Source organism: Mandrillus leucophaeus, unplaced genomic scaffold (assembly GCF_000951045.1).
Source record: "Mandrillus leucophaeus isolate KB7577 unplaced genomic scaffold, Mleu.le_1.0 Scaffold339, whole genome shotgun sequence".
Lineage (NCBI taxonomy): Eukaryota > Metazoa > Chordata > Mammalia > Primates > Cercopithecidae > Mandrillus > Mandrillus leucophaeus.
Genome location: NW_012103576.1, coordinates 2,215,912 through 2,242,581, shown reverse-complemented (window position 1 = coordinate 2,242,581; position 26,670 = coordinate 2,215,912). Strand labels below are relative to the sequence as shown.

General features: G+C 45.3%; 1 protein-coding gene across 4 annotated transcripts in view; it reads left to right on the top strand.

The window, feature by feature from the left end:
* Positions 1-22,088, top strand: part of ARHGAP36 (Rho GTPase activating protein 36) — a 31,590-nt gene extending 9,502 nt beyond the window's left edge. The window contains exons 1-12 of one of the 4 annotated variants that reach the window (XM_011988824.1): positions 10,925-11,086; positions 13,946-14,104; positions 15,345-15,410; positions 15,917-16,152; positions 16,398-16,590; positions 16,812-16,867; positions 17,101-17,251; positions 17,792-17,940; positions 18,117-18,293; positions 18,533-18,630; positions 18,763-18,869; positions 20,829-22,088. In XM_011988824.1, coding sequence (XP_011844214.1) covers positions 13,996-14,104; positions 15,345-15,410; positions 15,917-16,152; positions 16,398-16,590; positions 16,812-16,867; positions 17,101-17,251; positions 17,792-17,940; positions 18,117-18,293; positions 18,533-18,630; positions 18,763-18,869; positions 20,829-20,986 — 1,500 coding nt within the window. In that variant the 5' untranslated portion in view covers positions 10,925-11,086; positions 13,946-13,995 and the 3' untranslated portion in view covers positions 20,987-22,088. Of the gene's footprint in view, positions 1-10,924; positions 11,087-13,709; positions 14,105-15,344; positions 15,411-15,916; positions 16,153-16,397; positions 16,591-16,811; positions 16,868-17,100; positions 17,252-17,791; positions 17,941-18,116; positions 18,294-18,532; positions 18,631-18,762; positions 18,870-20,828 lie in introns of those variants that run through there. The other 3 variants (XM_011988823.1, XM_011988822.1, XM_011988821.1) reach the window with 3 other exon arrangements.
* Positions 22,089-26,670: the final 4,582 nt, after the last annotated feature.

Here is a 26,670-nt window from a genome sequence, read left to right as displayed (position 1 = left end):
TGCATAAACCTTTGAACACACACCTCAAGTAGATTGACGTACAGAGAAATCTTGCACACGAGCATATTCACACACTACACACTTCAACAAACACCACCTGTAAACCCACATTGACACACTGCATCTAAGCATAAACACACACCACACACATGCACACAAGCTTCAACGGGCACACACACATCCACACACTGCACACACATATGCACTCACCACAGCACGACCACAAACCCCGGCAGGAGCAGCACACACCCACCTTCAAACCGCACCCACATAATCCCACTATAATCGGGCAAAAACATACAACCTATAAGCGTGCACACACAAACACATGCTGCATGTCAAAGCGCAAACCAAATACACACCACACCAAGCACTCCAGCTAAAACGTGCTCTGCTCACACACCCCCCCCCACACCCGGCCACACACCGAACGCACACACAGATCTACCGCACCCGCGCGCGCGCACACACGCTTACATGCATACATACATACACACACAGCCCGCCCCCGCCTTCCCTTTGGGCGGAAGAGAAGGGGGCGAGGAGGAGAGGAGGGGAAAAAAGGAGGGGGGATGAGCGAGCGAGGCGGGGCGGGCACAGAAGCTCTTTTCCTTTTGACCTGGGGTGTTGCCCCCATGTTCCCCATTCCCAAGCAAAGGGAGTGAGTGAGTTCGGTCCAAGGAAAATCCAGGCAGAACCCAGGAAGGTCTGGGGAATCAGCGAGCGGGCGCGAGGGCTCAGCGGGGACCCTGACTCAGCGCACCGTCGACCCCGCCGGAGGCTCCTCCTCCCGGCACCCTCCCCCAGGCCTTTTCACTGCCTTGACCTCTGCCCCCCTCCGTACCCCCACCCTCAGCCAGGACACGTGCTTCTCTCCTCCGCCCACACCCGCACCCCCACCCCACGCCCCACTGGAGAGAACTGGCCACTGTTAAGGGTGAAGAGCTTTATTGGTTTCAAGAAGTAAGGAGTTAAGACTGGCAGACAAGCTTTTTGCGAAACCTGTTCTAATCTAGCTTGAAGACTTTTCTTAATGGAGAGCTCACTCTTTCTCAAAGCATCACATTTTCTACGTAAAGGGCAATGGCTATTAGAAATCCCTGACCCCGCGCTGGACACATAGTAGGGCGCTCTAAATGTTCCCCCCTCCCGCCTATGTCACCACATTTGGCAAGGCTGTCTGCAGCCTAGCACTGGCTCGTGACAGCTGTTGGGCAGGCAGTCAGTCGGTGAGCTCTTTTCTTAGCCCATTAGCCCTCCTGAGAACAGCAGCTTCGGACTGGGCGCCACCGGCGGCAGGGGGCGATAGAATCGCTAAAGGTGCTTTGCACTTCTGGTTCTAGCGGCACAGCCCCCTTGAGAATCTCTGAGGTGCCCTCCCTCCATAAGCGGACTATGTGAGTGGTGGAGGCGGGGGTCACTCCGGAATGCTCCGCGGCCAGATGACGTTCTGGCTCCTGTCCTCCCCTTGCTTCTTTTCTGTGGAGATGGACAGCAAGGGAAATGGAGATGGACCTCTCCCTCCCACTACTCCGTGGCGCATTATGTAAAGTGTCATGCAGAAATACCCAGGCTTCAGAGTTCTTTATAGGTTCGAATCCCAGCTCTGCCACTTCTTAGCTGACTAACGTGGCAAGTCGCTGGCTTAGGTCGTGGAGTAGTTGTGAGGCTTAGAGTAAGTGACATATGTGAAATACTCCTTCCAGTTAATATACAGAGGATGTCAATTCCCTCCCTCTTTCTCCATACTTCTTCCAGTTAATATACAGAGGATGTCAATTCCCTCCCTCTTTCTCCCACCCTCTTCAAAAATATAAAGATATGGGAGTTTAAAAGAAAGGGGATTAGAGTCTGGGAGGGGGGACATGGCCACCAGCTGATGCCCCCAAGCCAGGCCAGAAACACAGAGGATGGGAAGGAGTTCAGTTAACTTGCAATATGCTGTGTTTAAGGGAAATGCCTGCACCAATGATTTGGTGATGCCATTTACTGGCCACAAGAGAATCCAGGTCACACCTCCAGTCCTTGGAGTTGTGGTGAGGTTCTTCTGCCCATCACCTCCCCTCCTTACAAGGACTTCCTAACTCACCTCCACTTGTATTCTTTTCCTTCTTACCAAGATGCCACATTAATATTTTTAAACTTCTTGTGAGCACTCCTTGGGTGCCAGGAATGTCTCCTGTTAACTTATGTCCCGCCAGCATCTAGCACGGTGCCAGACACACAGTGCAAGCTCTATACAGGCAGCAAGCGATGTCCTGGTTGAAATCCCTAGGAAACATTGAGACTCGAGGGTACATGAGGAGTTATCACAAGGAACCTAAAGAGAGGACCCTAGGCACTGCAGGGATGGAGGGCAGTGGCTTTGGATAAAGAGTTATTCCATTCCTCCTCAAAGCCCTCCACCTCTAAGCCTGCCTGGAAGAGCATTGCTTCACTGCGGCTGAGGCTTCCGCAGGCAATTAAGAAGAAAGCCTCTTTCCTGGAGGGCAGAGGCCCTGGCCAGCTAGAGGGTGAGTCACCACCTCAGTTAGGTGGTAGAGATGGCGCTAAAGTGGCAATGAATCAGTCCAAGATGGCATGAGGAGATTACCTGAGTGATGATGAGAAGGGGGAATGAGGCAGGAGCCTGAGCCCTTGAGGCTAGGACTGAGTGATAGAACATCTATATTCATATGCATAAAGTCAGCTCCTAACCTACCTCCCCAGTTCCACAACCAAGTCCCCAAGGATAGCATTGGCACCCTCCTGGAGAGGGGAATGTTTGGGAGACTTGGGTTCCAATCCTGACTCTGCTACTTACTATGTGACCTTGGGCAAGTTATTTTCCCCTCTCTGGGCTTCAGTGGCAAGGTAAGTGCTAGGTACTTTACCTATGTCATTTCACACATTCTTCTCCACGGTAGTATTGGAGCACTAATTTCTCTATTTCGCAGTTGAGAAAATTGAGGCTGAGTGATATTTAGTTATCTACCTTCTCTCTATATCATGCGGTCTTTGTGTATGCATGTTACCAGACAATCCCTGTAATCCAAGCCTCTTCTAGTATGCCAGTTCTCTGCTTAAATTGGATCCCTATGTACTCGGGTTCAAATCATGTCTCCCAGCTGCCCCCAATACCAACCCATGTTGCCAGCTACCTGGGTGGGTTTTCTTTTCCTCTCCGGCGACACCCTCTCCCACCTCAATTCAAGATTTTCCCTGGCACATAGGTCTAAAATCTCACATTGAAAAGCAAACATCACCAGAAAGATGTACTCCAATGTTTTGTGTTTTATCACAGTGGAGGGTGCTGGTTGCAGGATGCTGCAGTGAGGAAGGGGAGCAGAGCTTCCAGGGCCAGAGGGAGGGGCTGCAGAGAGAGAAGAGAGAGAGAGATGGAGGGAGAGAGAGAGACAGAGGGAGAGAGAGAGAGACAGAGAGAGAAAGAGGGGATGCCAGGGACAAATTGGACCAGCCTCAAATTGCTACTCCCTCCCTTTCTCCACCTCTACTGATCTGGTGTTCTAGAATGTATAAAGGGGCAGCACCCAGTCCACTTACAGCAGGAGGAGAGGGAGAGATCCTCTCCTCTCCTCTCCTTCAGTGAAAGGGCAAATTGTCCTGAGTATTCAAATTGTACTCCTGTGTTGGGTAAGATTTATTTAATTCTGGGGGAGCAGGGGAGGGCAAGGGCCTCATTGTGGTAGCAATGATGATGAGGTGGCACTTAAATTGAAGAGTGCCACCAGTGCTGCTTAGAGCCAGACACTCTCTCTCTTTACTAGAGGATAAGTGAAACTTGACACGGCTTCTGGATCTCATTTCCAATCCAGGCACCTAAGAGCCATATCTCTGAGCTTTTGGAGAGTAAGTCCATGTCTGCCTGGGCTTCCACAGCAGCTATACTTGGAGCCAGCAGCTGTACTCTATCCTTTCCCTTCCTTTTTCTTCCTTCTCTCCTTTGCCAAGGCTCTACTTCCCCATTTTTCCCTCTTGCTGGGCTCACCCATAGTCTCTTATATTCTTGACTCTCTCTTTCTTCTCCACTTCTGTCCCTGTTTGTTGACAACACTGTCCCTTGTGCATTTACTTGGCCCAAGACAGGAGAGAACTCAACTGGGGGGGTGTAACTGTGTACTTGAAATTCTCCCACTGAAGATCTTTTGTTTCTAACCCCATATTGCCCTTGTTGCATCAGATAAGAATAGTTAGCTCTTGTAATTTATATATTTTTGCTTGGTTGAACGTTGACTTGTATATATGATTGGTGGGCTGCAGTTTAGAAGAGAGTATTTTTGGAAGAGGTATTAAAAGGTAAGATGGTTTGGGCAGGTGTGGATGGCCTTCTGACTTCTCCAAGTGCCTAGATATGCAAAGAAGACAGTACATGAAAAATTAAGAATATAGTAGAGGGGGTAGGGGGGGGAGACCATTGCCATCCAGGTCGATGGAGGACTTTGTGAAGTCAGCTTCTGTTTTGTTCTTGCTGATCATTGAACTTTGAACAAAATGACCTTTTTATCTCTGAGTTTGGAAGACCAGAGGCCCTAGACAGGAAGACCAGAGGCCCTAGACAAGAAGGGGAAACAAAGAGCAGAAAGAGTGAGGCAAGGAGGGGAAAGGACTATTCCATGTGCAGTCCTTGTGTGCAAAGGGCCAACAAAGAATGTCCCCTGCCCTCAAATGCCACACCAGTCAAGGCAGAAGGGAAGCAAAGTGCTGTGGCAAATTGTGTGCTGAGCTGGGATCCAGGAGTACAGGACCTTCATCTTGGCTCTGCCACTAATTAGCTGTGTCCTTGGGTAAGTTTCTTAACCATCTGAACCTCCATTTCTGCTCTTCCTTCACTTGTACCGTGAGGTTGTGTGGTATGGCCAGAGGAGGGGAGATTCAGAGCACTTAGAAGGAAGGGACCCTTTGGCTGAATCTTGAAGGAAAGCTCTGCTTTGAATAGGGGAGAGAAGATTGTGGGGTACATTGAGAACCAGTGGGAGTGGCCCAGGGAATTCAGCAAACAGGTATGCGTAAGGCACTGAGCTGGCTGCTGGGTAGAAAATTGCTATGAATCAGCCCCCTCCCCACCGCGGCAGGCTTTCCAGAGAGTGGGGGAATCTGAGCGGCAGAGCCAAGCGCTAGCAGTGCCTGCAGCTCCTCTCAGCACTAGCCGCGGTCGCCCGCCGGACTGTCGAGCAGGTCACGCAACCTTTCCCTGGCCGGACCAAGAGGCTCGCCAAGAGGTAGTGCAGGGGTAGGGCACCAGTGGCCTGAGCGCAGCCCACTGCGGGGTGAGAGAGGGAGGTGAGGGCACTTCCACGTGGAAGGCCCGACGTGAGGGAGGGAGAGGAGACCTGAGAGTGTGAAACAAGTTGCCCAGGCTTTTGCGTTCAATGTCTTAAACGTAAGAGCGCGCAAGAAAAGATTTAATTTTTCTAATTCTCAGCGGGGCGGGCAGCAGAGAGTGGTTTCCGCGCGCCGCGGGGCTTTGTTTAACTTTACAGGTTCTGCGCTGCCTGGAGCTACCCAGGGGCAGCACCCACGCAGCGCACCCCAACCTAGCCTAAAGGCCATACTCTGCAGCGCAGTGGCAGCCAGAGACCCTGGGCAACCCCGAGAGGCAGAGGGCGCACAGTCGGCACAGAGTGTGCACAGTCTTCTGTCCCTAGCTCAGAGCCGAGGGCACGCAGCGGGACGGGTGCTCGGGCGGAGGGTCGGGGGTGGAGATAGGCTCAGTCCTCTGCACTCTGGTGCCCCAAGGCCCTTGGGAGGGCTTGCGGTGGGGGGGCTCTCTCTTCAACTGCGAATAGCAGCCGTGTGGCCCTGTGTCCCGGAGTTAGCTAAGTCCAATGGAAGAATCAAGGACTTTGCAGATGTGAGAGTTGTGTCTCTACAGTGCCCTTAGATAAACAGAATGATAATAAATTATACCAGTTATGTTTCGGGTTTGGAGACGCTCTCTGACTTGCCCAAGGCCACTCAGCTGCTTAGTAACTGAGGAGGCCTCCTGACTCCTGGTCTAGGGATTTTTCTGATTGCGTCATAGCCATGAAAGTGGTCCAGTTTTGAATGGGAATGGATAGATGGATGGATGGATGGATAGATAGACAGATAGATATTGATATTTTTAAAAATATGCTTATTTGAATGTAGTTTTAAAATACCATTCCTGCCATGAGAAACAGGGAAAAACATCTCCCACAGCCTCAGTTCCCTATGACAGCCACTCAGACAGGATTTTGAAAAGAAAACTGACAGAAAATTGGATGCTCGTTGGGGAAGATACAATCAAAGGAGAATAGAGGGGGTGGGAGTAGGGGAACAAAGATGGAGGAGAAGAAGCTCTCAGCACGGATTCTGAGAACTTCCTTATTCTGAAGGTTTCTTTGACATGGTCTCTGTTCAGATGGTTTCTGGGAGTGTCCCCATCAGTCCTTTATTTCTTATGCCCACTCTGTAGAAGCCACAGATGTGGTCTGGAGAGGCAAATATTGATGACCCTCCTTTTAATTAAGTCTCATTTCCCTTTTTCCCTCTCTTGTAGTGAGTACATTGGAGAAGGGAATTCTGTGTGTGTGAGTGTGTGTGTGTGAGAGAGAGAGAGAGAGAGGGAAAATGAATATGTAAGAGAGTGTAAGGCTGTATGTTCGTGTACATGGATGTCTGTGAGTGGGAGTGTGTGTGTGTGTGTGTGTGTGTCTGAAAGGCAGTGGGTCTCAAAGAGGGAAGCTTTGAGAGGCAAGGTAGATGAGAAGAATGAATCAGAATTTACAGAGTGCAAACTAAAAACTTAGAGCTGACTAGGGATCTGTCCAGTGCTGGTGGGCCTGGGGAAATAGTCAATTCTTAATATTCCTTAAAAGAAAAAGGAAAGGAAACATATTTAAATTAGTGCAGAGAAGGATGATTTTAGACCCATGGGCCTTTCCTGATAGTCTTCAGACACTTGACATTTATGTGACCTTTGACTAGGCTGCAAGATCCCAGGGCAGGAATGGGGGCTTTCTACTCCAGATGGCTCTCCCCTTCCCTCCACTATCTCTAACCTGGGTGGCTTCCATACTGTGCCAAGGAAGCCAAAGTTCAGGACTAAATCCCTTTTGTTGGCCAGTTAGCTTTTATCTACATTGCATAGACTAGACTAATTCCCACATATCACACAGTTAGCTGCTTTGCATCTCTGATCATGAAAGACCCAGTGAAGATACAGTTCATCTTATCCCATCTAGAAGTGTGCTTCCTGCTGACAGTGGGTGAGTACCCATTTTCATCTCCAAAGGGTGATACAGAGGCATTCTTCAGCAGGGGACACTATTTGCCTCATTCCAGATAGTAGCACTTCTGCTAAGTCTTCCCCTCAAGTTTGGCTCTCAGGTATTTTGGAGGGCAATTCCTCACTTTGCTTGCTTGCTTGCTTGGCATAGTAATGTACCCTTTGGAGAACACTTTCATTCTACCCTATCTTTTATTTTATCTTCACAGCCACACTTAAAAGTACCATGATTCTTATTTTGTAAGGTCATGGATTTGAGGCTCAGAAAAGCAAGATAATTTGCTCTCTGTCAAATAGTTAGTGAGTGTGTAAACTTACATGGAGCGAAGCTGGAATTTGAAGCTAAGTTCCAGTCTATATCTCAGGACCTTGCCAGGATACCATGCTGTCAGATTGGGGGTGGGCTGGGGTAAGAAATGTAGTGAGATGAATACACAGGGCTTTTGGTGTCTTTCTCCTCTGTCAACTCCTCTCCTCTACCTTTCATAATAGTCTTTGTTTTTTTTAAAAAAAATACTATTCCTGTAAATATATATACACACACACACACACATACACACACACACACACACATAAACACACACACACACATACATACATATCCATGTATCTGTCTTTCTTTCTATCTTCGTTTCCCAAGGAATGGCACAGAGCAATGTATAAAAATATCTCAAAAATCCAGCCACATCCTTAGGAAAGAAGGTAGTCTTGGTTTAGACTTTCCAAGTTCCAGGCAGCAGATGTTGGTGATGAATACCAAGAACTGCTATGGTTTGGTGGGAAGGGCAAGGCTTGAGCTGGGGATAGGAAGGGACAGCTGGTTCCCAAATCATATTCCTCCACGGCATTTTTGTGCAACTTTAGGTAAGTCACAGCCTCTCCAAAGCCTTAGTTTGTTGCTTTTGTAAAATGGGGAGGAAATATCCAACCTACCTCTTTCCCAGGGGTTGTTGTAAGAATAAAGTGGCATGATTCATTTATTCATGAATCACAAATAGCTGTTTTAATTACAAGACTCTCAAGAGCTTATAATCCTATGATTCACCTGACAAACACTTACTGAACACCTATTGTGTGCTAGGGTCTCGAGATAATGGACATATGGAAAGCTTTTAAGAAAATGAAAAGCAGAAGACAAATTAGACATTAAAAACTTTTACCTCCTATTGATAGAACATTTTATTTTTGACTTCTTCCACCACAATGTAATAGAAGGAGCAACCAAAAGGGGAAAAAATGATATGCATGACACAGCTTATGATGCCAACACTATTATGCACCCCGATACATATTGCAGATAATAGTGAGAATATCTGTATCTTGGTGTACTTGATGTCACATTGCCTTGTTTACACTATTCTTTGGGATGTTTATAGCAAAAAAAAATGTCTTTCACCATCCTGAGCTTCAGTTGTTTCTTTCGTCAATAAAATTTAAAAACAGGATTCCATGGAATGATGACTGTACTTATTTTACAAAGATGCTGTAATATGTGGTGGCTGCCTGCCGTCAGATATGACCTCCCTTGGCTTATGGAATCAGGCTTTGATTATGTGTGTATTGTTTTGATTTCTTTATTTAGCAATGCAGAATCTTGCAGCTAGTGAAAGAAAATATGAGTGCGTCAATGGCAAGAGCCCTGAGACTGAAGAGAACTGGGTTCTTGTCCAAGCTCTGCTGTTAAATTGCTGTCTGGTCTTGGGAAAACCCCTGTCTCTCTGTGAGCCTCAGTTTTCTGACCTGTATAATGGAGGTTTGGGACCAGGTGATGGCTAAGATCCTATTTCTGAAACATTCTAATATTCTAATGTTCCTGAAATTTTCTTATTTTTTTGAAGCCAGGGCTTTTCTCCATATATTTTAACAGTAATACTACCTCTAGTTTATGACCTTCTGCTATAACATGATGGGCTGACTCAATGTATTGATGAACGCTGTCCGCAGATTTAATTATCTTGGAGCATCATCACCACATTTTATAAAATGAGCCATTTTGCTCATTGCATCAGCAGCCTTTGCTGAAATGGAGGTTATGGGATAACAACTTTAAGGCTAACTCATTAACGCTCCGGGATGAATAAGCTAATGTGTCAGCAGACCAAATTGGTGCCCAAATGTTTTCATATAGAGACCCATATCTCTTTCCCATGTTGTGATATATTAATGGGGATATCTTTATCCATTGCCGCTGTCTGTAGTCATTTGAGTAATGTAGATGCAGTACCTTCTGGGCACCCAGCCCCATTCACTATCAATTTCCTAAACTTTGAGGCACTCTCAGAGGCTTGGAACAAAATTCTAGTGATGCCGTAAAGTACCTAATTTATAAGGATTTAAACCATGGCATCAGTGCAGTCCCTACTTTTTTTTTTTTCATAGGTGTTTACTAGTAGGCACTGCATCATTCCTAACTATTTGATGGGGGCAATGGAGTAAATTAGTCGTCCAAATTGTGAAGGCTGTAGATTTATGCCTAGTTGAAACCATTTCAGTCCTCACAATGTTCAAGTGGGTAACCTTTCTGACGTTAATTTGTTTCTCCATCTGTGTGCCATGCATTTTGGGAGGATGTGAGAAACAGGCTTGATGCCATTCAAGTGTGTTTCCCCTTTTTGTATTGATGGAAACTTGATTTGTGCCTGTCCGCTCTTTGTTCAAATTCTTTCTCTTGGTATCTGCTAATATTCTTGCCCCTTTACTGATCCAAATCAAATCGTGTGTGTGTGTGTGTGTGTGTGTGTGTGTATGTATTTTGCTAGTGACAATGTAGAATTGGATGGTTTGAAAGAGAAACAAATTTTGAGACATACAGGCATTTTATTAATCTGAATAATAACATTTGAAATATTAACCTATGCAGTTAGTTTTTCTAAATTTTATAAGATGATTTTTTAGATACTTGACTCCGATGAAATTGGAGAATGAAGAAGATCTATTCCTCAAAATCTCCTAAGATCTCTTTACATAATTCAAATTTAGTGGAGATTGAACAGAGTAGGTTGTTCAATGGATTGATACAAATTCTAATTTTATGTAATTACTTTTGAAACATGATTTTTTTTTTTGTAAACTCTGGCCCTATGCAAAGAACCTTCAATATTAACATGTTTATTAAAAACCAATGCTAAATATCACACATAATATTATTAATTCAACTCTCAGACAACCACTGAAATGGATACTGTGTCATTTCACCATTTTATAGAGAAGACCACTGAGACTCAGAGAATTCAACTGACTTTCTTAAGATCACACAGCTAAGAAATCTAGAGCTTGGCTTTGAACTCAGTTCTATTTGGCTCTAACACCAGTACAGGTATTTGTCTAAAGATAGTGTTTCTGCAAATGTTTTGAGTTCTAGACTGAAACTGAGCTGGTTTGCTTTCATCTTCCTTTTGAATCTCATGGTCACTTCAGGCTAGTGCCATGGTATACTGAAGGGGTCAGGGGAAAACACTTTGGAGCAAGAGAGATCTCTTGGCACCTCTTTCCTGTAGGGAGCCTCCTTTTGTGTTCAGCTTGAAATGTCAGGCCTGAGGATGAGTATTCAAACCTCAAGAACCTGTTATGTGCCTCTCTCATAGTGCTAAAGCCTGCCTACTCATTCCCCCTCCCCACTCCACCCATCTGTTTCTTGTCTGGGGACATTGGTCTTCCTAAATCTGCTTCTGTATTGTATGCTACTGGCAACTTGAGAAGGTTGAAAGCAAGTAAGGCTATGCCAATTTTTCTGGTAGAATTGTAGCATATAACTGCTCTTAAGTTTAGCCCTGTGTGCTGGAGCAGGGAGGCAATGACAAACGGTTTATTCTAAGGCCTTTGATTTCCTTCGGAATTGTAAGCATCTAGGCTGACTCATCTCTCAAAGGCTTTTTTTCTCTCTCTCTCTCCTTTGGGGCTGTTGTTGATTGGGGATTTTACTGTTTGTTCTTACCTTATATTTGGGGGAGAGAAGGGACTGATTTTCATCTTACTTTTGGGTGAAGGAATCAGCTCTGCTCTTTGGATGATCAGATCTGGTAAGCTTTGATAAGAAGAAATAACTGAAACTCCAAGACAGGTACAAAAGACGTCTGGATTGGGGAAAGGGAAGAGGGGAGTAATGTTAGAAAAATTAAGTCACAGCTAGGCTGTGTGTCTCAGAATGAGACCCTAGATTAATAGGCTCTGGACCTGCTATTTTGAATGGGGGATTGCTAGAGGCTTAGTCTGGAACTGTGGTTAAATGCATGTGCCTTTGGTTAAAATGGTCATTTTGCAAATTGCAGTTTGGTGGTTGGGGTTAGGTGTTCATTTTGGATCCAGGGGATGGAGCTTTGCAGTTGAAGCTTTAATAACTATGCTAGGTGTTTTCCTCTTGGCTTAGTTCAAAAGCCGTAGGAAAACTCCTCATCTTTTCTCTTACTGCACCTATTTCTGACATCTGTGATCCTGGCTATTAGGGAAAGTGGGCAAAAGAGTTTTGGAGACAAAATTCAAGGTATGGTTTATTTGTTTGTTTGTTTGTTTTTTGGACAGAGGATAGCTCATCTACTTAGATTATTGCATGATAAACCCTTACTTAACTTTTCTCTCTCAAAGCTGCATTGCGTGATCTTTGAAATTTAAGCTCCCCACCCCCCAAATCATATATAGAATGTCATTGTAGATTCCATGGGAAATATACATTCAGTAAAGTAGTATGTAACTACTTCCTTTCTTGGCAAAAGGTTTAGTTCCCCATCTCCTGAATTATCTTCTCTATCAGGAACCAGCCATATTTACCCAAACCATAAACTTGGGAGCTATCCTAAATTGTTTTCTTTCCATTGCAATTAAAGATGTTCCCTAAGCCCTGTCAGTTCCATCCATGAGATTCGTCCCCTACTCCAGCCCTAGTGAGACTGACTTGTGTCAATATCCCTTGCCTCTTAGCTCATCTACCTACTTCCAGCTCTCTACCCAAAACAGGCTTTTTCATGGCTTTCTGTGATTTTTCCAAGGTGCAGCCCTGACTCTTTCACTCCCTGCCTAAAACCCTATTGCCTTCAGGAAAAAGTCCAACTCTTTAAGCTGGCTTATAGGGCCATCCATGATCTCATCCCTGCCCATCCAGATTTATCTCCTTCCAGTCCCTTTATGCAGCTTCAAGAATATGACAATCTCTCTCCTATCTCTTTTCCTTTGCACAAGCTGTTCTCTCCGGACGCTCCCCTCCTCTGTCTCCAGGCAAACTTAGATGTTTTCTCCTTTCAGCTCTCACAATACTTTGTTTATATCTTGGAGGTCTAACATCACAAGGTTTTGTAAATTGTTGCTAACCTGTGTATCTCTTTCACTGCACTGTTAAATCTTTAAAAAAAGAAATAGTATTACCTTGTTCATCCTTTGAATCTTTGGTGCCTGGCACAAAGTGGGCAATTAATACAGGTGTTTTTTTTTTTTCTTTAATGAAGGAATGAATGAACAAATGAGTAATAGAGAATGTGCAGGAAAGGATGCTGTGTGAGGTGCAGGGGCATACCCCGTGGGGGATGCTTTGTAGTCTGGAAGTAGTGTAAGATAGTGGGCACCATGGAGAAGGCACATATAAAATAGGTTTTACCATTACGCTAAGACAGACTCCACTTTGATCACCAATTCTGTTTAAGGAGTCTCACTAGAAATGGTCTGGAAATGATGTTTGTTGGTTTTGGTATAAATGATTTTTTTATGAAAAAGTAATATAATCAAGTTGTACAAAGTTTGGTAAATAGAGAAAAGGCAACAGGCAAACAAAATCTCACCAGTTAATGCAAATGCTGTTAGCATTTGGGTGCGTTTCCTTCAGTCTTATTTTTATGCATGCTTTTCTTCACATAGTTGCAATCAAAATTAATACAATTCTGTGTTTTGTATTTGTTGTTTAAAAACTCTGTAAATGTCACTTTAATGATTGCATAATTTTTCCATACTGTGGCCATTACAAAATTTATGTAACTAATATCATTGCTGGGCTAACTTTTTTTTCCCTTTTTTGTTACTATTATGGTTTATGTGGATATGCTTTTCCCTCTCTGTAGGAAGATTTTATTAGGATAGATTCCTAGAAGGGGAGTTACTAGGTCAAAGGGCTTGGGGACGATTTTTGGCTCTAGACCCTCGTGTTCAGTTTGTTTTCTGGAAGACTTGTATGAATTTGCAGCTCTCCTAACCTAGATGAAAGTCCCCTTTTTATCCAACCTGGACAGCATCGAGTACCATCAGGGAAAGAAAAAAAAAAAAAAAAAAAAACCTCTAAAAACATTCTAATTGATTAATTAATGGAAAATACTTTTTAATTTTTGTTTCAAAGTGCTTTTGTTAAAAAATGTTTTTCTCTTTTATTTTTTCTTCATGTTTTCTCTCTTCGTACTTTTTTTTTTTCTAATTAGGTTTTCTTTTTCCTGGACTATCTGTTAAGGGCTGATTTTTTGAAGTTGAGTTTTTTTTTCTTTTTTAGCAAAAGCAACCAGAGGCTGCTCTGCTTGAGGGTGAAGCCGCCTCCCAGTTTTCCCTCCCCCTCTACCCCCACCCCCATAGTTCTCTCCACCAGGTCCAGTGACAATTGGATGATGCAGCCTTGATAATCATCCGATTCCAGAATGGGTGGCTGCGTTCCTTTTCTGAAGGCAGCAAGGGCACTGTGCCCCAGAATCATGCCCCCTTTGCTGTTGTTGTCCGCCTTCATTTTTTTAGTGAGTGTCTTGGGAGGAGCCCCAGGACACAACCCCGACCGCAGGACGAAGATGGTATCAATACACAGCCTCTCCGAGCTGGAGCGTCTGAAGCTGCAAGAGACTGCTTACCACGAACTCGTGGCCAGACATTTCCTCTCCGAATTCAAACCTAACAGAGGTAAGCTGTACCCCGGAGTGTGGCATCCTCGCCTTCGGGAGAGTGGACCCTCCGGGCAGGACGGGGCGGATTAGGGGTCTAGGAGGGAGGGAGGGGCTCACGCCTGATCTCGGACTTGGTCAGTTCTCCTGGCGTCTGGGGAACTGAAGAAGCCGGAGTTGAAGGCTGTTTGTTGAATTGCGGAAGGGGTAAAAATTAGTTGAGTTTGGTCGAAGGCTGGGGGTTGAGGGGCAGTAAGACAGAAGGCAGATATCAGGGACAGACAGGTGGACAGAGGGCCGGTGAAGAGACAGACGCACCAGGTGCGGTGCGAGAATAAGGCAGAGCGAGACGGAAGCGCAGAGGGACACTCTGGAGAGAACTGGGAGAGATAAAGACAGCGCGATCGAGAGACAGAGAGTAGAGGGAGATAGCGAGACAGTGTGTGAGAGAGAGACGCTCCTAGCCGGGCGGTCAGCGGGAGGGCGGTGCGGGCGCGGGGGCGGCGGCAGGAGGTGCGCGGCCAGCGCTGCCCACCTCAGCTGGCTGCCGGGGAGCGAGCAGGACGCGGCGCAGGACGAGGTTCGAGCGCACCAGGGAATCTCAGGGGTACGCGCGCGGATTTGGCAGCGGAGCCCAGGCGGGTAGCGCGGACCCAGGCGCGCCCCAGAGGTATTGGAAAGTGCTGGGGGTGGCAGCTTCGCTAGGCGCACACGGCGAACGCAGCTTGAATTGAGTGAAGCAAAGGGCTAGGAGCCCCCGCTGGCAGTCACTGATGCCAGATTCGGAGTGCGGGGACAGCCAGGTGTCGCCGCTTCTCCTACCGCAGCGCAGGGAGCCGACGGCAACCTGGTGCGAGCGCGCCCGCGGTAACTTGGCGACCCTCACCCGCGGTGGCGCTGCAGGAGAGCCCCTCCCTCCCTTCTCCTGTTGTGTGATCTGGGGGCTTCAGAGCCCCGGAATTTATGTTTTAAGTGTTGTATTGAGGGACTACGGGTGCGTAGCAAGATGCGCGGTGCGCACGTGGCGCATTAGATTGTCTGGTTTGGTTAAATTCTTGGAGTCTGATACAAGTGAGATAGGCTTGGCCTTGTTAGGTGGGGAAACTGAGGCTCACAGAAAGCTAATTACTTTTCGCCCGCTGGACAGAGCTCGCCTCTTTGCCACCCCCTCCCTCTGCTGCAGGTCAGTGCGTTGGGATATTTTAGTCACTTATCAAGTCCTATTTGTAAGTGTATCTTTTCTTTTTCTCTTCCCGTAGCTTTGCCTACTGACCGTCCGAACACCTTGGATAAGTGGTTTCTGATTTTGAGAGGACAACAGAGGGGTGAGGGGGCTCTTGTATTTTCTTTAGAAAAGAAATAGAGTGCTAACCTCCTGTGTAGTGTGGCCCTGGCTATTGGAGACTGGGAGGCGTCCACCGTCCCAGGAGACACTCTCTTCAGCTCCCAAACCCCACAGGGGGTGATATCAGGAAATGGCGCAGTAGCTGTAGGTGCTTGGCACGGTCCTCTCAGACCTTTCTGGTGGACTCACCCCACACAGATAAACCCGAAGAAATCGCCCTCTTTGCCTCAAGGTAGTCACCCCCAGGGAAAATTTAAGGCAGGGACCTCGAGCCTCGTCGGGGTGGTTGAGTGGAGCTGAGTCCTTTCGCCAAACCACTGCGGGGTCTTTTTGGCTAGCTCCCCAGGGAGGGGCGCTGCGGGTCTGGAGAGGTGGGGTTGGCTGCGAGTGGTTGCTGGGAGGAGTGCTACAGCCCCTGCAGTTCCTCCGGATTTAAGCGCTGCGAGGCTTTGACGTTTCTCATTCTTTCTCTCCGTGGCTCCTCAGCTGTATCACTCAAGACATTTGGCATTCGCCTGGAAGAGGTCCTGGTGAACGAGTTTACCCGCCGCAAACATCTTGAACTAACAGCCGCGATGCAGGTTGAAGAAGCCACCGGTCAGGCTGCGGGCCGTCGTCGGGGAAACGTGGTGCAAAGGGTGTTTGGCCGCATCCGGCGCTTTTTCAGTCGCAGGCGGAATGAGCCCACCTTGCCCCGGGAGTTCACTCGCCGTGGGCGTCGAGTGAGTTAAACCCTCCAGGTTTCAGGCAGGGGCCTCTCCTGAGGTATGCAGGAATGTGAGGCCGGAGGGTCAAGGCCTGTGCCCTCAGAGGCAGGGGGGAGCTGAACACAATATGTTGAAGTGCTGTCCTTGGCTTGCCACAAAGGGAATGTATCTTGTTCTAAATGTCATACATACAGTACTCAGGAAGGTCCTAATTGACTCTCTTTATTGCCCATTTTAAGATAATCTGGATTTCTCCACAGGGTGCGGTGTCTGTGGATAGCCTGGCTGAGCTGGAAGACGGGGCCCTGCTGCTGCAGACCCTGCAGCTTTCAAAAGTTTCCTTTCCAATTGGCCAACGACTTCTGGGATCCAAAAGGAAGATGAGCCTCAATCCGATTGCGAAACAAATCCCCCAGGTTGTTGAGGCTTGCTGCCAATTCATTGAAAAACATGGTAAGGGAGCTGCAAATGGGTAAATCAAGGAAGGAGGCAAAGGGAAAGGAGGGATGTTCTAGAAATGGGGGGAGAAAGGAGGTCGAGGATGAAGGGCTTGGATAACATTCCCCTGACACCCAGTGGAGGTCGGGATGCGGGGGCGGGAGTGGGGGGAAGAAGGGAAATGCCATGGGAAAGGGATTCAGAGATGCTTAGCAGCCCCTGGTCTTTTCTTTCAGGCTTAAGCACAGTGGGGATTTTTACCCTTGAATACTCCGTGCAGAGAGTGCGTCAGGTAAATTGGTTATGTTTACATGTTTGTTCCTCCAATAAGAAAGAGCAGGAGGAGGTGGGGTTCCCCCATAGACCTGACTACCTGGTGGGGGGAGGAGCAGGGTCTTCTTTGCAGCCCCCAGACCCACCATATTGCCAGCTACTTCCACTGAAGCCTGGAACCTGTTGAAGGAATGACCAAGATGGAGCCTCTGGTGGGCCAGGCAGATAGTCCATGTCTTCTCCTTTTCCTAGCTCCGTGAAGAATTTGATCAAGGTCTGGATGTAGTGCTGGATGACAATCAGAATGTGCATGATGTGGCTGCACTCCTCAAGGAGTTTTTCCGTGACATGAAGGATTCTCTGCTGCCAGATGATCTGTACATGTCATTCCTCCTGACAGCAAGTGAGTCTTCTGACCTCCCTACTAGGGCAAGGAAAGGAAATATTATTGGGGTCTAGGGGTTCTAGGGACAGAGCTCAGGCTGGAGGACTTCGAAGAACTAAGGCAGAATGAACATAAGAAGATGAAAAAACCTCTCCAGAATATATACACTTACTATTTGTCAATTAAAAATAAAATGTTAATAAAAAAACTTATTTGGGTTACTTTCTTTGTATTTCAAAATGTTCCATTATAAGTCTGTTGCTTGGATATTTCTCTAGAGCTTCTTGAAGATGTGTGTGCCCTCTCAGGCCAAAAAAAAAAAAAAAAAAAAAAAAAAAAAAAAAAAACCAGGTTCTGTAGAGGAGATCTCGTTTTTACGGGAGCACTTCTTGCTTTCAGAGTTCCTGAGCTCAAATGCTTTGGAAATGAGCAAAGGCAAGATGCCTGGGTACTTTCTCCATAACTGCCAGCAAGTTTCAAGCAGAATCTCACCTCCCTTGGTATCAGTCTGTGGCCAGGACCATCCCCCTGAGACAGTCCCTGTTTTCCTTCCTCTAGCTTTAAAGCCCCAGGATCAGCTTTCTGCCCTGCAGTTGCTGGTCTACCTGATGCCACCCTGCCACAGTGATACCCTGGAGCGTCTGCTGACGGCCCTGCATAAAATCACGGAGAACTGCGAGGACTCAATTGGCATTGATGGACAGCTGGTAAAAAGATCTGGGAAAGAGTAGTGAAAACTGTAGTATGGGACATATGTGGGAGCATATCAGCAAGAGGGTGGATGGAGAGGAGAGAGAGAAACAAGAATAAAAAGAGACATATTCATTTGTACAACTCCCAGTACTACCTCAGCGTCAATCACTTTCTGCTTTCCTTTACCTAGGTCCCAGGCAACCGTATGACTTCCACCAACTTGGCCTTGGTGTTTGGATCTGCTCTCCTGAAAAAGGGAAAGTTTGGCAAGAGAGAGTCCAGGAAAACAAAGCTGGGGATTGATCACTATGTTGCTTCTGTCAATGTGGTCCGTGCCATGATTGATAACTGGGATGTCCTCTTCCAGGTAGGTGCAAGTTTTGGATGCACTTGTTTTACACATCCCTCTCCTGTTCACAAGGCAAGGCACAGTTGTACCTGCATCTTTAAGGGTAGCCAAAACAGGCAGCCACAAAATCATCCAGTCTAGAAATTCCTCCCACATTAGCTGGCCTTGGTACCTTTAGTACTGGGTACCTGAAAGAGATGAGTATAAATGAAAAGGTGCTGTGTAATGATGGCTAATGTTGCTAATTCTACCCTCAGGTGCCTCCCCATATTCAGAGGCAGGTTGCTAAGCGTGTGTGGAAGTCCAGCCCGGAAGCGCTTGATTTTATCAGACGCAGGAACTTGAGGAAGATCCAGTGAGTGTTTTTTGGGTTTGTTTATGCTTAGCCTGAAGCACCTTCTACTATGGGGTTTTCCAACTCCCGACCATCCTTATATTAAGTAATGCAAGTACACAAATTGACTTTTTCAAAATCCTTCCCATTCAGGAGTGCACGCATAAAGATGGAAGAGGATGCACTACTTTCGGATCCAGTGGAAACCTCTGCTGAAGCCCGGGCTGCTGTCCTTGCTCAAAGCAAGCCTTTTGATGAAGGTCAGTTCCCTGCTGGAGGTCAGACCCTTGCCAAAGGTCAGTCCCTTGCTGAAGGTCAGGCCCTTTGTGAAGGCTAGGTCGTTGCTGAAGGTGAGCCCCTTGAGGAAGATGAGTCCTCTGAGGAAGATGAAGAGCTAGTATTTGAATATCTTAATCAAGGAGTAGTCTTTGGGGGAAGTTCAAGGTCTAGAAATCCCAAATAACTTTGAGATTCAGGGCCCACATCTTGAAGGAATACCAGAGCTTGGTGAGGAAGATGATGATGATGATAATGATGACACTTTAAATTTTGATGATCATCCTTCCCTTGGAGATATTCTAGAACCAGGTTATGAAATTCCAGAACTCACTGAGATCCCAGACTTTGAAGAAATGCCATATTTTGAGATAGTCCCAGACCTTGAAGGAGCCCCAGGTGTGCAAGAAATCCTGTACCCTGGAGAAAACCCAAACCATAACCTAGAAGAAGGACCAGATTTTGAAGACCACCAAAATCTTAACCTTGCAGAAGTTCCCTATCTTGATGTAATCCCAAACAATGAAATCCCAGACCATGCAGATGCTTCAGATAATGACGAAATCCAAGATTCTGAAGAAGATCCCAGTCTTGAAGAGGTCCCAGCTGTTGATGAAGTTCCAAATGATGAAGCCTCAAATGCTGAAGAAATCCCAGACTATGAAGCCCCAGAGGTAAATGGGATTTCAGACTCTGAAGAAGACCTTGATTCTGAAGAAGTCTCAGCTCTTCATGTGGTCCCAAGCCCTGAAGAAGCCCCTGGTGGACGTGAAATCCCAAATCATGAAAAATCTCCAGAGGTTAATGGACTCACAGACTCTGAAGAAGATCCCAATCTTGGAGAGGTCTCAGGTTTTGATGGAATCCCAAATGATGAGGAAGCCTCAGACACCAAAGAAATTCCAGACCGTGAAGAAGCCCCAGAGACCAATGAAATTGCAGGCCCTGAAGAGGTCCCAGCTCTCCAAGTAGTCACAGGCCCTGAAGATGTCTCTGATTTTGACGAAATGCAAGACCATGAAGAATCCTCAGATGTGAGTGGAGTCCCAAACAACGAAGAAGCCTCAGATATTGAAGAAATTCCGGGATGTGAAGAAGCCTCTGATGGTGGAAACCAAGACTCTGAAGAAAGCCCCAGTCTTGAAGAAGATTCAGTTCTCCATGTGGCTCCAAAACCTAAGGATGCCCAAATTTGCAACAAAGTTCAAGATTATCAGAAAGACCAAGTCAATGCATTTGAAGAAGTAGTTACCACTATGGCTCCAGAAACTGAAGATGTCTCCATTTTCAGTACAATTCCAGACCCTCCACAAGACCTGGCTGTCAACCTTGAAGAAGTCATGAATGTGGAAGAAGTCCCAATGCCTAAAGATTTAGACTCTAAAGAGGTTCAGAATCCAAAGGCAATTCAGTTTCATAAAGATGCAGATGTTGCATTCCCTGTAGATACCACTCTCCTTAAAAACAAGTCTCAGCCTAGCCAAGTCATGGACTACAAGTCCTCCCCAGAGCTGTTGAAGAGCAACACCTGCTTTCTTTCTTCCATGCAGTGCTGTAAGCTTTCAGCTCTAGCTTTGTTACTCATTTGCTTGGTAAAATTAGTCAGGTTACTTGCAGGGTCGTGGAGGTTATTAGGAGGTCGCCCTCTTACCCGTCTCCTTGGTAGTATTATACATTCCCTCTGAGCACAGGGTATCTGTCTTACTCTTTCTCTTTCCTAACTCAGCTCTTTTCCCAGTTCCCACAGTGGTCCTAGATTCAGAGATCTGTGTTCTGCTGTCAGGTTGTAGTATTCTTACATGTCAAATGCGGATAATCATTCCTGTCCTACCTTCTTGCCTCATACTGTATTTGAAACTCAAAATTAGGTCTTAGTGCCTTGGGTGATGTGCAAAGTACAAGGTCTAGAAACATAAGGAGTTAACATTGTTACTATTTTCCAGGTTCCTCTGAGGAGGCAGCTGTGCCTCCCGGCACTGCCCGTTCCCATGATGATGAGGAAGGAGCGGGTAACCCCCCCATTCTGGAGCAAGACCGCCCATTGCTCCGTGTGCCCCGGGAGAAGGAGGACAAAACTGGCGTCAGCTACTTCTTTCCTTAGATGATTTTCCTTCTATAAGGTGCCAGACAGGGGAAAAGAGTGGGGGTAGATCTGGGATGTCACAGGAAACATTAAGGAGAGAGTTGAAGGTAAAGATCTGAAGGTAAGAGGGAGTTCCACCTGATGCTCGGGTCAGGATGAGAATTCCAAACACACTGCCAGACCCTTCACTGGGGATGCTTGGTCTCTTCAGCTGGTAAAAGCAGAGCTGTTTCTGTATCATGCCCAAGCTCCCCGGTACTACCTTGACTTTCTCTTTTACCCCTGATCTTGGCTTTCTCTCTCTCTCTGCAGACTTCCCTTTAATTGATGTGACATTTGTGGTAAACACCTTTCCCAGGGAACCTCACAAATCTTGAGGTGCTTTCCCTTCCCCAAATGGGATTGCATGATTTCCCTGACTTTCCTACCCTCCTCCCAAGAGCTCAGTTGGAAAGGCCCTCAAGAGGCATGCTAGAACATTAGGTCAGCCTACTGACAACTGACAAAAAATTCATGCGAAATCATGTCACACCAATGCATAGCCGTGTCCCTGCAGCAATTCCACTGTCTTAGGATTTCCCCCTCCAAATTATTCAGACCAATGGTTTGCCAAACGGCCTCTCCCAAAATTCTGTGCAGTTTTGCTCAGGTCACCCCAACAGAGAAACCTCAGGTGTAGATCTAATTAGTGTTTCTGGCATCCAAAGTTAGAGGAAAAATTAGATTTTATTACCTGGATCTGCGTTAAAGACAATTGATGTTCACACCCTGTTGTCAGCAAAATAGCTAGTTAGGTAAGGACACATAGTTCCAAGTAGCTAAAGTCACCTGATTATAAATGTTCTTAACTATCGTCTCTGTAATTCCTTTATACAGGACAATACAAAATTGCGGGACATGCTCTGGTAAAACACAGATATGGGTTATGTATGACATCCAAAATTACAGCTGATATTATGGGTAACAACTGCTAAGGTCCATAGAATGAAGAATGTATTGTATTGAGGGATAGAAATTGATCATATAATGGGTAACAACTGCTGAGCTCAAAGATTTGTGATTGTTAAAACCTCCCTGGCATTTAATCATTAATAAACATCTGTATTGTGACAGCAGCATATTCATGGCTTACTGTGTTTTTTTTTCTTTTAATTTGAGGGGTGAGTTGGGAAGCTCTGAGTAGAGAGCTGAAGGGGTAAAGGAGAGGTGAACAGAAATAAAGAGGAAAGGGTGATGTAGAATAAAGAGAAGAAGATGACATGGGATAAAGGGAAGGGGGTAACATAAATGAGGGGGTGGAGTGATGTGTAATAAAGAGGAGGGAGTGAAGTGGGAAAAAGGAAATAGGGTGATTTGGGGTAAAGGGGAGGGAATAGAGTAGAATAAGTGGGAGGGGGAGACATGGAATAGAGAGGGAATGACATGGGATAAACGGAAGGGGGTGACATGGAATGAGGGGGTGGAGTGAGGTGGAATAAAGGGGAGAGGATGATATGGAATAAAGGGGAGGGGCTGATGTGGAATAAATGGGGGGTGAGGTGGAATAAGGGGAAGTAAAATAGAATAATGGGGAAGGGCTATAATGGAATAAAGGGAGTGGAAGTATTAATATTAAAGTAGAAAAGGTTAAGGGGAGATGAAGGAGAAGTAGGGGAAGCAAAGGAAGCTTAAGAGGAGTGCCTATAAGGGGGAAGGGAGTGAAATAAATGAGGAGACCACTAGGTATTTTCAACTGAGAAATTCCCCCTGAATCAGTGAAAAATAAAATCCTAGAAACATCGGCAGACATATGACTTCCAAGGGTCAGAGGAAGAACACACTGCTGTCTGATTGATAAGACTTTCAACTTTTCTTGAAAACTTATGGCTTCATGACATACTTGGAAATTTTCCATGTTAGATACAGGGCCTTAGAAAGTGGAATGGTTTGTGTTATTTACTTTTACACATTTTGCTTTAGGATATTTCCTTGCATAGAGCTTTACAAACTGAAGACTTGTAGCATTGTCCCCTCCTACACTAATACATTCTGTAAATAATAATAATCATGATAGTTAACACATGTCAAGGCTTCCAAAGTGTCTGACACTGTTAAAAACTTTACGTTCATCATTTAATTTAATATTCACAATAACACTATGAAATATATGCTACTGTCATCTTCAATGTATTCTCGAAGAAAACGAGGTACAGAGAGGTTAAATAACCTGCCCAAATTACACAGTAGGTTAGTGGAAAAACAGCCAGTCTTTAAAGCTGGATTGTTTAAACACTAGATTATACTGGCCCATTCATCTTGGGATTTTGCCTCAGACTCAAAGATGCATTGTGATGTCTGCAGCAATTTTTTTATATTGGGGTTTGGACTTTCAACAAGCAAGTTTCAGGTTTCTTCCTTACAGGTCCTTTCTCTCCAGAAAGGACAGGCTATTAGACAATAACTGATATTTCAGGCAGATTCTAGCAGTTATACCTGGGGCTTACAGATATCAGAGGCAAAAGAAAATGTAGGAGCTCACCCATTCCAACCTTCTTGTTATATGAATAGTCACACTAGGGCTCAGACTTGGGAAAGGTCAGAGATCTGGGAGTAAGATTCAGACAGACCTTCTGACTGCATTTCCAGGACTTTACGGGGTCAAAAAAGTAAAATGTGTCCTGTGAAAAGTTTACGTGTGCTTTCATCATTCAGCTTCAAAACAAACCAACCAGATAACAAAGAAGAAAGTAGATTATTTGAAAACATTGCCTTCACTCTCTGGCCTTCCCTGAAACCAGGTTTTCTCCTAATCTTACATTTTTTTCCCAGTGCCAATTCCTAACCAGCCCCAGGGACTGGGCCTGAGAGTGGTTGTAGATGTGGGCATTGTCCTTGCTGTTCTCCACACTGTAAGGACCCAGCTCATAGGCTTCCTGACACTCCAAGTCCTGTCCTTATTCTGGGTGCCGCCAACAATCTACACATGGAAGACTTACCCCATATACCCTGGCCTCACACCTCTCTGACCTTTAACTTCTTAGTACCTTAACCACTCCCAGTCACTTGGCATCACTGGGCGTGGCTTCAACTCCAATATCCCACTGAGGCCCAAATCTCCTAATGAAGGCTGGGTCCATGCCATTTGCTCTTTGGCTTCCCTGAGGGGTCCAGTGCCCAAAACCTTCCTTTTCTCTTCACTATTTTCCCTGTCCAGCCAAAATTTGGGGCATATTGATTTAGTATTAACTGCCTCATCATCCCCTTGCCCTCCAAATGCCACATCTGCCCTATTTAGCCCCAGTTTTGGGTCTTTCCAAACAAATGCTTTCTCCGATTCCATAATAACCACAGTGGGAGAAAGGAGCAGCACGCCAAGAATTTCCAACCTCAGCTGGCCCTTCTGGCCACCCTGCAATCCTTTCACGCACCCCAGGTCATCTCTTTCTCCAATTTTCCTCCTATCTGTACTCCAAGTTTTTTCATCACTCCTCTCAAACAACAGCCCCTTTCACTCTACCCTCACCACACCCCATACAATGGCTCAGACTCCTACTTCATGAAGGAGATTGAGGCTAACTTCAGCTCCTTGCCCCTACACCTACAAAGGTCTTTTTGGCTTCACTAACTCTCACTTCATATTGCATAGCACTACTTCTTATTATATAGCACTCCTTCAGCGTAGAAGTTCCTATTCTAGTTTCTTTTCCCTTGCTTTGTCTCTCCTCCGCTTTCCTTCTCCATTATCCCCAACCCTAAAACCTTGCTTACACTATTATCTCAGTTCTCTTGCTTGATTTTTAAATCTCTCCTTCTCTACTAGTTTACTTACTTCAGGATATTCTCATGATCAAGTGTCTCCCATCTTAGAAACAATTCCTTGATCCATCACCACCCTGTAACAATTACTATATTGCTCTTTTTGCCAAGCTCATTGAAAGAAGAGTCTATTCTATTCTGTATCTTCCTTCTTTTTTTTTTTTTTTTTTTTTGACAGGATTTTATCTGTGTTGCCCAGGCTGGAGTGCAGTGGCACGACTGTGATTCAATGCAACCCCTGCCTCCTGGGCTCATGCCATCCTCCTCCCTCAGCCTCTCAAGTAGCTTGGGCTACAGGCACATGCTTCCATGCCCAGCTAACTTTTTCTGTATTTTTTGTAGAGATGGGGTTTTGCCATGTTGACCAGGCTGGTATTGAACTCTTGAGCTCAAGTGATTCGCCCACCTCGGCCTCCCAAAGTGCTGGGATTACAGGCGTGAGCCACCACGCCCGGTCTCTATCTTCCTTCTTACCTCCCATTTATTCTTCAGTCCATACCAATCAGGCTTCTATTCTCACTACTCTAATAAAATGGTGGCAAAAGCCACCACCAATAACCTATTATTACATTCAGTAAACATTGGTAGTACACTTATTTTCCTCGGTCTCAGTGACACCACCACACCACCATCTCCTGATGTTTTACTTATATTTTTAAAATTAAACATTTTTATTTGAGATAATTGTGGGTTCACATGCAGTTTTAAGAAACAATACAGAGAAGTCCTGTATATCCTCTACCCAGTTTCTCTAGTTGTACTATTTTATAAAGCTACAGTACAATATCACAGCTAAGATATTGACATTGATACAGTCCAGATACAGCAAAGTTCCATCATCATGAGAACTCCTCCTGTTGCCTTTTAATAGTAAAATAGACAAATCTACCTTTCATTCCCACCACCCCCTTTCCTAACCCCTGGTAAATAATCTGTCATCCTTTTTTATAATTTTGTCATGTCAAGAATGTTATATAAATGGAATCATACATACGTGAGCTTTTGGGAGTGGCTTTTTTTTACTCAACATGATTACTTCATCTCTTTTTATTGCTGAGTAGTATTTCATGGTATAGATGTACCATAGTTTGTTTAACCACTCACCTACTGGAGGACATTTTGGCTGTTTCTCTAGTTTGGGGCTATTATAAATAAGATCACCATGAACATTAGTGTACAGAATTTGAGTAGACATATGTTTTCAGTTTTCTGGATGAATGCCCAGCTGTGCAATTACTGGGTCGCACACAATTGCATGTTTAGTTTTATAAGAAACTGACAAACCACTTTCCAGAGTAGTTACACAACTTTATATTCACACCAGCAATGTATCTGCATGCTTGCTAGCATTTGGTCTTGTCACTATTTCTTTTTATCTTGCCCATCATTATAGTTGTGTAGCGATATCTCATTGTGGTTTAAATTTGTGTTTATCTGATGCTTAATGACATTGAACATCTTTTATGTGTTTATTTGTCATCTGTATAGTCTTCAGTGAAATGTCTGTTCATGTGGATATCTAATTGCTCTGGCATCAATTGTTGAAAAGACTATTTGTTCTCCATTGAATTGCTTTTGTGCCACTCCTTGCATGATTTCTGGTGAGAAGTCCACTATAATTCTTATCCTTGTTCCTTTACAGGCAAAGTATTTTCCCCTCTGGCTTCTTTCATGATTTTCTCATTACCTTTGGTTTTCTGCAACTTGAATATGATATGCTTAAGTATGACTCTTGGCAATTTATATGGTGTCACCTGAACTTCAGGGATGTGTGGCTTTATGTCTATCGTTGATTTTAGAAATCGATGTACCGTTATTATTTCAAATCTTTCTTCTGTTTCTTTCTCTCTCCTCTTTCTGGTAATCTACTTACACATGTTACATCATGTGAAAATGTCTCATAGTTC